The sequence below is a fragment of the Orcinus orca genome, chromosome 10, assembly GCF_937001465.1.
Source record: "Orcinus orca chromosome 10, mOrcOrc1.1, whole genome shotgun sequence".
Taxonomy (NCBI): domain Eukaryota; kingdom Metazoa; phylum Chordata; class Mammalia; order Artiodactyla; family Delphinidae; genus Orcinus; species Orcinus orca.
Window position 1 is genome coordinate 83203411 of NC_064568.1, and position 11628 is coordinate 83215038.

At 49.1% G+C, this 11628-nt stretch overlaps 1 protein-coding gene and 1 long non-coding RNA gene across 2 annotated transcripts; one reads left to right on the forward strand and one right to left on the reverse strand.

The window, feature by feature from the left end:
• Positions 1–8473: 8473 nt before the first annotated feature.
• IER3 (immediate early response 3) lies at positions 8474–11199 on the forward strand. Its single transcript, XM_004286047.4, has 2 exons — positions 8474–10161; positions 10261–11199. Exons 1-2 carry the CDS (start codon positions 9541–9543, stop codon positions 10519–10521), a joined length of 882 nt encoding a protein of 293 aa, XP_004286095.2. The 5' UTR covers positions 8474–9540; the 3' UTR covers positions 10522–11199.
• Positions 10260–11614, reverse strand: LOC125965563 (uncharacterized). Its single transcript, XR_007479600.1, has 2 exons — positions 11373–11614; positions 10260–11167 (listed from the first exon to the last, which is right to left on the reverse strand). It is a non-coding gene; the product is annotated as an uncharacterized LOC125965563 (long non-coding RNA).
• Between the last annotated feature and the right edge of the window lie 14 nt (positions 11615–11628).

Below are 11628 nucleotides of genomic sequence, written 5' to 3' on the forward strand. Positions count from 1 at the left end.
CACGTCCACAAAAAAAGTTGTATGTGACTCTTCATAGCAGTTTTATTCGTAATAGCCAAAATCAAGAAAAAAACACAAATGTCCTTCAATGGTGAATGAATAAGCCAACTGTATCATATTTATACAATGAAATACTATTCAGAAATCAAAAGGAAAGAACTACTGATTCGTGCAAGAATATGGATGAATCACAGAAATATTATACTGAGCAAGAGAATCCAGACACAAAAGAGTGCCTACTGTAGTTTTATTTATATGACATTCTAGAATAGGCAAAACTACAGGAACAGAAATCAGGTCAGTTGTCAGTAGGGGCTAGGAGCGAAGAGAGGGTATTGATTCCAAAGGGGCATAAGGAACTTTCTGGGGCAATGGAAATATTCTATATCATGATTGCAGTGGCATTTACACAACTATATGAATTTGTCAAAACTCATCAAACTGTACTCCTAAAAAGGATGGATTTTACTGTATATAAGCTATACTTCAATATACCTGGCTTTTTTTGGCTGTGTCGTGAGGCTTGTGGGACCTTAGTCCCCTGACCAGGGATCGAACCTGGTCCCTCGGCAGTGAAAGCACGGAGTCCTAACCACTGGACTGCCAGAGAATTCCACAATATACCTGGCTTAAAAAAAAAAAAGTAATATCACCAAGCACTACCAAATTCTATGTGAAAGGGTGGGAGTCAGAGAGAGACAGGATGAGCACAACCCACAGGGATGGGCTGAGAGTATCTGGTTTGTACATTTCTCTTTTTTTTGTTTTTGTTTTTTTGGCTCCTCCGTGCGGCATGCAGGATCTTCATTTCCCAACCAGGGACCAAACCCGTGCCCACAAAGTCCATTAACCACTGGACTGGCAGAGAAGTCCCTAAATGCTGACAATTTAATAACTTTAGGGGGCCTTGTCAAAAAGTCCCTGGCATCAAAATGGCTGCATCACAATGCCATGTGCACTTCTAAGCAATCAGAAAGATCAACAGACAAATATCTATAATATACTGTGTTTGGTGCCTCAAGAGATTTATGTACAAAGTAGACGGACTAATTCTACATGGAGGAGTCACGGGCACGGTTTCCCCAGGAGGTTGGAGAGAAAACAGCATGTGAAGAGTCCAATGGGTAAGAGTTTGGCATGAATGAGAAAAAGTACAAAATCGTATATGGTGCCCTAGCTCAGGGAGCAGGGAAAGCAGTCAGGGAGTTGAGAGAGAAGCCTGTAAAGTTGCCTGATTTGGGTTGGGAGGCCAGTGTCAGCCCACTAGAGAGTTTAGAGGCACTGAAGTTACCAACCCAGACACTGACTTGGTCAAGTCCTTCTTTTAACAAGAAAGCTCTGGGGAGGGAATTCCCTGGTGGTCCAGTGGTTAGGACTCTGCGCTTCCACAGCAGGGGGCACGGGTTCGGGGGAACAAGATCCTGCATGCCATGCAGCATGGCCAAAAAAAAGAAAAAAGAATAAAAAAAGAAAGCTCTGGGGAAGGCATAGAAGATAGAAGATGGAATGGAGGGAGAAGAGTTAGGAAGGTTCTCTGTGTCCCATCCTTGTCATTGTTTCCATTGAAATCAAATGTGCCTTTCTGGTAGTGTATTGTTCTGAATACCAAAAGTATTAGGTAAGTAGGTCTCAACTAGGATACATCAGCCCCGAAGGTGGCTCAGGTGCCCAGTACTTTGGGACCCTCTGTCTCTTTCCTGAACTGGGGAACCCTAGCTCTCAAGCAACCTCTTCATTCGGGCTCCCAGGGTTACGACCAGTTGGTCTGTGTGGGAGATGCAGCAGTCACAGGAGCAAACCCAAATGGTCGTGGTTGGCAGTGGAGATCATCAGAGCCAAGGGACACATGATATTTTCAGCCTCCCCTTGTGAGTAATCCCCTTTAGTGTCGCGTGGTATTTCCAACCTGGGGAAACAACTGACCAATGGTCTGGGAAGAGAGAGTGTCATAAAAGGGCCAGGGCTGCCCGAGCCAGGATGATGGTAGCAATGGGGCCCAGACACTCCAGGGAATCCATGAGTGATGGAGAGAGAACATGAGGGAAAGCAGGGCTACTGGCCAGCCCAGCCCAGCTTCCTCTTTCATGAGCTCATAGTCAAAGCCAGGCCAGACCAGGAGGGTGCCAGCAATTGACTGAGCTTGTTTTTTCCCCAACTTGGTTCTGAGTCACACAGGGCATCTACCCTTCCCAGAAGACCGCCTTAGGTTTCACCCCGGGGCAGCCGATCAAGCTCCAGCCCTAACACGCGATCCCCACTCGCGCTGGAGGCGCGCCAGCCGGGAGCACCCGCCCCCGCCACCGAGGCCTCTCTGGGCGGAGGCTGGACCCCTCCCAACCTTCAAAGAAAATGGCCTATGCAGGCAGCTGCTTTGGAGGTAGGAGGGAGGCACTGGCTAACTTTCGAACACACAGGGGAGACGCTGCTGAATCAGGGAGCTGCCGGGGAGGGAGGCCCATTCGAGAGCCTTTAATCAAGCCCTTGACTTTACAGATCAACTCATTCAGTAAATACAGGGTGTCTGAAAAGGCAGGACAAAAGGGGAAATGCTTTATTTGTTGCCCTTCCTGCCCACCCCCCCACATTACGCTTTGAATTAAATCTCAGTCATATTCTCCAATGCTGACGTTGGAGCAATCTACAGAGAGACTCCCACATGAACACCTCTAATATTAATGAATTAAAGAGCCCTATGTTTCTAGCCTTTTCAGGTAGTCTGTATGCTCTAGACACTGAAAATAGAACGATGAACAAGATGGATAAAGTCCTGCTTTCACGGAGTTATAATCTGGTGAGAAGGAAACTGAGGCCAGAGGGAGGAGCCACAACCCTGGGGTCCTAGGAAGCCAGTGTTGGACCAGAACAGGGATGCTGGGTTCTTTTCCCAGTTCCCCACTCTCAGCAGCCTCTGGGGAAGTTTGGCTGAGTTGGACTGGGCTGGGCTGGGCCAGGCTGGGCTGAATCCAGGGCAGGGGATATCATGTTCTTTTGTGACCTTGCCTTGGGCCTCCAGGCACCCTTGCCATCCTTTTGCGTCAGGGAAAACTGCCAGGGCCTGATCTTGGCCCTCCTAAGGCCCAGATGAAAGTCTTTGGGGGTCATTTATTAACTTGCTGCCTAGAACTCACCACCGCCACCGCCCCCCCATGCCTCTGGCAAGAATTGTTCTGGCTAGAATGTGTGTGTATATGGGGGCCAGGGGAAAGTTGTTTACAGTCATTCTCATTGGCTGAACAAGAACTAGGAATGCAGAAGTCTCTGCTTCTCTGGAGAAAAGAAAAAGCCACAAAACCTACCTGAAATGGAGAGGGAGAGAAGGGAGGACGAAAAGAGAAAGAGAAATTGTATCCCCTGATGATCTTAGCACTTGGAGGCTGTTTTATCATCCTGGTCTCCTACTCCTGGGTTAGTTCACTACTGTCCACATCTGCTCCAAAGCAGCCCCTCTTCCCATAACTATAATAATGGCCACTAGGGAAAATACACCCACTTTGTGCCTATTCATATTCTTAATCCTTACAACAACCTTAAGGCCAGTTGGCCCATATTTCAATTAAGGAAACATTTTCAGAGAAGTTAAGTAGCTGGCCCAATACCTCATAGTTGATAAGTACCAGAGCTGGAATTTAAACCCACTTTCCTCTAATGCCACTAGATGATAATATACTCTTTTTGCTACCCCATGTTTCGCTTCTATCTCAAACGCACCTCAAGTCAATAAATAGTTATTGAGCATCTACTAAATGCCAGGTGTAGCTGAGAGTTTTCAATTTTCATTCCCTGACCCCAAGGCCCTGGCTCCATCCCTCTATCCCTGCTTCCCTTTCTCAGAAGCACCCACTTCCAAATATCTGTCTCCCTCTCCTCTGCCCATTCTGCCTCCTTCCCATTACCTCTGTCCCCCATTCTAGCCTGTGATTAGCAATGCAGCAGTATTCCAGGTGGGGCAGTAGGCATGACTCACTCTTACGTTACTTATAAAGGGTAAGAGCCAGGGCTTTGCCATCCATCAACTGCACAGTTATTCCTGACTCACTGGCAGGTCACCCTGAGCCACAGTTGAGTATCCCCCAACTTCCTCTTTGAAGAGGAAATGTAGAGGCCTCTGAAGAGACACAGCTGTATAAACAGACACTTCTGGGGGTGAGGGGTAGCTCCTCAGAGGAGATGAATTTAAGAATATTTATTAAGGGAACTCTTGTACACTGTTGGTGGGAATGTAAATTGGAGCAGCCACTATGGAAGACAGTATGCAGGTTCCTCAAAAAACTGAAACTAGAACTACCATATAATCCAGCAATTCCACCCCTGGGTATATAGCTGAAGAAAACAAAAACACTAATTTGAAAAGATACATGTACCTCCATGTTCAGAGCAGCATTATTTACGACAGTCAAGATGTGGAAGCAACCTAAATGTCCACCAATAGATGAAAGGATAAAGATGTGGTGTGTATATATACACACACACAATGGAATGTTACTCGGCCATAAAAAAGAATGAAATTTTGCCATTTGCAACAACGTGGATGGACCTAGAGAGTATCATGCTTAGTGAAGTAAGTCAGACAGAGAAAGGCAAATACTCTGTTATCATTTATATGTGGAATCTAAAAAATAAAACTAATGTATACAACAAAACAGAAACCAATTCATAGATGTTGAGAACAAACTAGTGGTTACCAACAGGGAGAGGGAAAGGGGGAGGGGCAAGATAGGGGTTGGGATTAAGAGATACACACTACTAGGTATAAAAAAGATAAGCGACAAGGATGTATTGTATAGCACAGGGAAATACAGCCATTATTTTGTAATAACTTTAAATGGAGTACAATCTATAAAATATTGAATGACTATGTTGCACACCTGAAACTAATATAATATTGTAAATAAACTATATTTCAATTAAGCCCCTACTGGGTGAAAGGCCAAGTACTAGAGAAACCACAGAGATACCATGAGGAAAAAGGGAGGATGTGGTCCTGTATACTCGAGGAGATGATATTCCAGCGGGGGAGAGACACAACAAAAAGTAAACAAATACGTAAAATGATTCCCTACTGTGGTAAGCATTAACAAGAAAACAAACAAGGGGCTAAGAAAGAGGTTAGTGGGAGGTCAAGAACACAGGTCAAAGGAGGGGAATGAAGGAACTTGGTGATCTTGGGCAGATAGGGATGATATGAGGAGAGCTGGAAATGGAAAGGGGCAAAGACCTTTCCCTAGGATTAGGGCAGTGAGAACCCGTGCAACTGCTGGTCTCAGCCCCTGGCCCTTTCTGGCCTTAACTCATCCCCCAGCTGTCACCCCTGCACCCTGTCATTGACTTAATGATTCACTCTCAACCTTCCCCAGCTTCCTGTGTGGCAGGGAGGGGGTGGGGCAGAGCCCTGGCTCTCTGAGTTCTTCTCTCCGGTTCTTCTCTTGGTCCCATTCTGACTTTGCCACAAAGAAAGGTCTCTCTGTGCCGGGAGGACAGTGAGGATAACTAGGTCCAGCTGGAGGCCCAGATTCCAGATATAGAAGGTAGTGTGAAACAGGATCCTGACATCCCCTTCACTTCCCCTCCCCTGCCTAATGCCCTGGAGAAATTTTCCATCATAAACAAGTTATGCATTCCTAACCTTGGGTGACTCTCCCCTTCTCCCACCAAACAGTTTTCTTCCATCATCACTCTCTCTCCCATCCCCAGTTTATGTCTGTGTGAGCATGTGAGCCTGTCCACACATGTAAATTGTCATGTATTTATGTTGATCATCGTTTAGTGTGCAGGTTGCCTTGGAATGAGGGTGTAGGTGGGTGGGTAGGCTCACTGTGCTTGGGTGTAAATGTAACGATGATGGCAGATGTGAAAGGGAGGTGTGGGAAAGGGATGTGTCTTTGTTTGTAGAGGAGGTGTGTTTTATGCCTCATCAGGAAGAAGTGTATAATGCTGAAAGTTGCTAGTGTGCTTAAACAGGAGTGGTGGGTGTAAAATAAAGCAACATATAAGCCCGGGAAGCAATAGTATATACAGCAAAAATGTCTCTATTTATAGCCCAATTGTGGGCCGTCCCCTTATTTGCAGCCCCACACATCCTTGGCTGAGAAATGCCCTTAGGTGTTCTTTGTTTGGTGTCTGTGTAAGACTTGTCGCAACTTTTCTTAAGAGGTTATAAATTCGTATGTGGGATTTGAAGGAGTGTATGCCTGTCTCAAAATCTTGGGGTGATCCAGCCAGTGTATGTATACTATATGTGCATTTTTTAGTTCTGCATTTTCATCTTTCATTTATCAAGATTATTAAACAACTAGTACATGCAAGGCACCCTGCTAGGCTCTATGGAAGACACAGAGACATGTGTGACACAGCCTTTAATGGAAGAGGTCAAACATGTTCTCATCCTGTGCACCAGGCATAATATGATCTGGTACAAAGCTCTGTGGCAGATGCATTTGAAATGCATGGAGACAGCTTTGGTCCCTTCATGCTCCCTGACTCTAATGCTACCCGTCTTATCACTAAATTCTGGTAATCTTATGCTAGGAATGTCTCTTAAAGCCACCCCTTCTCGTGTTCCCTGTGTCATAGCCCATTTCAGGCCCTTTCCTCCTACCCAAACCTCTCCAATAGTATCCTGTCTATGCCTCAGTGTTTCCCCATCCAGAGCATACTCCTTGTCCCACTCAGTTCCCAGCTTTGAACTTGCCCTCCTTTGATGTCATTCCACGACCCACAAGCTCCACAGTCTAGAGTCAAACCCAGTCCCCTGGCCTGACAGCTAAGCCCTCCTCACTGCCTAATTCCTTTCCAGCCATCGTCACTTCCCACTGTTGTGGAACCCAGATTTGCGTGCCTGATGCACAGTGAGGCCAAACAAACCGAAACATTGGGTTTGGGGCAGAGAAAGGTTTATTGCAAGCGCCAAGCAAAAAGAACAGGTGGCTCTTGCTCAAAAACCCCAAACTCCCTGATGGTTTTCAGGGAAGAGTTTTTAAAGGCAAAATTTGGATCCTCAAGGACTATGTCATTCTTTTAAAGGTTGTGCCCTGCCCCCTTCCCTCCTGTTTATGATGAGGATGAGAAGTTGCCAAAAACTGCAAGTGCCAGGGCAGAGCAATTTAAGCAGAGGACCTAAGGGGAGAAAGAGCTTGGCAAGTCCTGGGAACTGAAAGGAGGAGGCCCTGGGTGGCTGGAGCACAGCACAAGAGAAGAGGGGTAAAAATGAGTTTGGAGAGGAAGAAATGAGATTTTGAAGATACTGTTATGGAACAAGTTCATGTGCCCAGTGCACAGTGAGGCCAAATAAACTGAAACGTCAGAGTTTGGGGCAGAGAAAGGTTTATTGCAGGGCCAAGCAAGGAGAATGGGTGGCTTGTGCTCAAAACCCCCCAAATTCCCTGACAGTTTTTTGGGGAAAAGATTTTATAGGTAAAATTTGGGGTGTGTGACTTTCTTCTGATTGGTTGGTGGTGAGGTAACAGGGTGGTGCTCCAGGAATCTTGTACTCAGCCTGAAGTTACCATCCTCCAACTGAGTGAGGGACTTAGTTCCTGTAGAAGAACTCAAAGATATACTGTTATGTATATCCCTTGGAGGAACCAGCCCCCTGCTTTATCTGCACCATTCTTTTTTTTTTAAAGTTTTTGGCTGCACTGGATGCACAGCATTCAGATCTTCCCGGACTAGGGATCAAACCCACGCCCCCTGCAGTAGAAGCTCTGTCTTAACCACTGGACCACCAAGGAAGTCCTGCACTATTGTTTCTCGACTACTCCTGTTTCTGCATTCCCTTCCTTCCCTAATCAGCAACTGTTTGAATCTGTCCTTTGGAACCCAGGGAAGGTCTAGGAGGGACACGGAAAGGCTTTGGTACCCAGGAGGGCCCCACAGGGTCCTGCTGGGTTTCACCACTACTCCATTACAGGAAACTTGTCCTGAGATTGTTTTTCTTGTGATTCCCCAAACACATCCTGTACTTTTCCAGCTCAAGGCCTTTGCTGATTCCATTCTCTTTCTCAGTCATCTTCCACATCTGACTCTGTGGTATCCCACCCACCATTTAAGGTCATCTCAAATGCCATTCTTCCCGGATGCCTCATGTGATTGATTAGACAGACAGGAACAGCAGCTCTATTGGGTTCCCCTTATACTTAGTCTTCCATTTTCTTAGAACCTGATGTGTTTGCTTTAGATAAAGCACTTGGCTCTCTCAGCAGCATACATGCTGAAACCTACCTCAGTACTCAACAGTACCTTTTAACAGGGTGTCTGGCCCTGTTGAGTGCTCAAAAGATGTTAAATTCTGTGTCCATTGTAAGGTCGGATCTTAACAAACGGCACCTCGAAACAAAGGAAAGCTTCAAGTGAGCTTTATTAGGGAGCGCTCCCGGGCCAGGTTCTCTGGTCTGAGAGAAAGGGGCCAGAGAAGTCGCGCCTGGGTGAGGGTTGGGCAAGATTTTATAGGGGAAGAAGGGAAAGGGGTGTGGTGAATCTGGGAGGGCGCACGGTATTCCTTATTTGGTGGTCTTTTCGGGTATCCTGGGGGACCGTTAGTCCCACCCCTCGAAAGGCAGGAAGGCTGGGCTGGGTTCAAAGTCCCCAGGTCAGTTCCTGGAACTGGGTGGTCCGGAGACTTTCGGTCTGATGCAACCTGTGAATCTGATTGTGTTCCCCTGCCTCGGGCCAGTTGGCCTTACATCCATGAGCAGCTTTCTCTAAGGCAGTTATGAAAATGTATCAATTCTCTCTTGTGTTATTATCATTACCACAACATTTGCATAATGTCTCACAGTTTAAATGTTCTTCACATAAACTTAAATCCAGATGGCTGCTAACTTCTCACCTTTGTATTTTGTGGTCCTCTGCTCCAGCCATGTATGAACATTTCTGCACATTGCTGGGTTGCCCCTGTGCAGTCTCTGCACCTTTGTTCTGTGTGGGTGTGATGCGCATATTGAAGGCGAGCAGAATATGACACCCCCAAATGTGCCACTTTGGCATGTGAATTATTTGGAGCTGAAGGAAATCAAGACCCCGCAGACAATTGCCTAAATAATTTAGGTAGGGGGCCTGGCCCAGAGATAGCTTACACCTGAAAGACTTACCTGCTTAGCAGGGCAAACACCTAATTAGCAAACATCTGCTCTTCTCACCTTCCTGTGAATTACCCACCTCCCCTTCAAGCCCCAGGCCTCTTTCCCATTCCTTAGCTGAAGATGGCATGTAAGCCTCAATTGCCCGACTGACTGCCTTTGAGTCTCCAGTCTTCATGGGCTCCTGTAAGTACGCAATTAAATTTGTTTTCTCCTGTTAATCTGTCCTATGTCTAATTATTAGACCAGCCAAAGAAACTAGAAGGAAAGGAGAAATTTTTCCGCCTCTACAATGTGGTGTGTGTGTGTGCTTGTGTGTGTGTGTGTTGTGTGTGTGTGCTAAAGCAGGCAGGGTTGTGTCTGTCTGTGTGTGCTAGGGTGTTCATTTCTCTTAGGCATCTTGGCTGTTTCTGTAGTGACTTGCCTCCTAGGCTGTGTGTTTTCCATGTTTCCTACAAACTTGTGAATGTGCACCTGTAACTGTGGTTCCTTGACTTTGCTGGGTCAGTATTGTAGTAGGATGGGCAGACTTCCTTATGTAAGCCTTCCTGCCTCTCCAGAGATGGGGCTTGTGGCTGAACCTTCTCAAACTGTCTGTGAGCCCCTCTCCAGCAGCCACATGTCCCGACATGTGCCCGCAGTCCGGAATTTTACCCGCCTCCACTCACAAATCACACACTCACGACACACACTTAGGCGCCTACGGTTGCACTGGCCAAGTCTCCACCCCCTCCCTTTGCTTAAACTTCGGAATTTCCAGCCGACCGGCCAACCGCTCCCAGCAGCGGGTGGAGTTGAGAAGGGCCCGCCCAGTTCTCGGGGTACAAAACTAGCTCTGCAGGACTGCGCGGCCACTTGTCCTTCAGCTCTGCGCACAATGTGTCACTCTCGAAGCTCCCTCCCCACCATGACCGTCCTGCGGGCTCCGACCTCGGTCCCCTCCACCAGCCCGGGACCCCAACGGGGCTCCGGCCCCGAGATCTTCACCTTCGATCCTCTCCCGGAGACTGCGGTGGCCCCCGCTGCGCGCCCCAGCGCCTCCCGCGGGCACCGAAAGCGCAGCCGTAGGGTCCTCTACCCACGAGTGGTGAGTGTCGCCGAAGTGGACAGCCCGGGGGAAGAGCAGGGCGAACCGCCGTACGCCGGGGCCCCGACCTGACCTGTTGCCTTTGTTATCTCCCCACAGGTCCGGCGTCAGCTGCCAGTCGAGGATCCGAACCCTGCCAAAAGGCTGCTCTTTCTCCTGCTCACCATCATCTTCTGCCAGATCCTGATGGCTGAAGAGGGTGTGTCGACACCCCTGGTCCCGGAGGACACCCCCAGCGCGCAGTCCCCCGCGCCCACCGTTGTGCCCCCGGTCCTCGAGCCCCTTAATCTGACCTCGGAGCCCTCGGACTACGCTTTGGACCTCAGCACTTTTCTCCAGCAACACCCTGCCGCCTTCTAACCGGACTCTCCACACGCCCAGAAGAATCTGAAAAACCAAGAAACACTGGGTGTACCTGGTGGGAGAAAGAGCGTATCCCAAACTGGGACTCCCAAGGCAACTCGCACTCAGAACACTACAGCGGAGATGCCAGCCCGAGCCTGGGAGAGACAGGCACCGACACGCCGGGGCTAGGCCGGGTGGCAGGAGAGCGTCGTTATTTCTCATTGCTCCTAATAATATTTATATGTATTTATGTATGTCCCCCTAGGTGATGGAGGGGTGTATGTAATATTTATTTTAACTTATGCAGGAGTGCGAGATGTGCTCCTTGCTGCAAATGCAGATCTCTGGGTATTTATTGGGCTCTGGGGGATTGGTGGAGGCCGGCGCCCAGAACTGAGCGAGGCTGGGAAGAGGGATGGAGGAAACCCGGGTCCGAGAAGGCGCCCGGGCTGGGAGTCAAGGACGGTGGTGGGTCGTAGTAGGTTTAGCAGGTGACATACTCAGCCCTCCAGCATCTCAACTCGCGGGTCTACTGTGTGAGGCTTCAGCGGACCGTTGAGAATAAGGTCCTTGGCCTTCGATCTCCTCGAAGTTGCCCCCAAGGGGTGGCTGCGGGGTCGATGGGCTGTCAGGGGGTGGCTATGGGGTCGCCCGGTATGTTCTGTGAACACAAATAAACTTGATTTACCGTCAGCAGTCATGTGAGTGTCTCTTTGCAAGCCATGGCCCCCCATTCCTCATGGCCTTCAAGCGCCTGGGCCGGAGGAGCCGCGGCCAAGTCACCAGCGGGCGCTCCTCCCCGGGCCCCTGAGCCCCTTTTTCCCGAGTCACGGAACCCAGCAACCGGTAATCGGATGCTGTCGTACGTTGCGCAGTCTGCGGTTTTCCCAGTTAATTCTCGCGGGGCAAATCCGAGGTGAGTCAATCTCCCTTGCCCCGCGGTGCCAGACCCACTGAGGTCACGTCCCGTGGGGCGGGGCGTGGAGCGGCCTGGCTAGGGCTCCGGACCCCGGAGGGGCGGCGAATTGGGGGTCGCCCCATCCGACCCCGGGCTGGCTCGGCAGCCCGGGTGAGCCGGGGCCCGGGCGGGCTGCGGACCGGAGCGCGGCCTGCTGGGAAAGG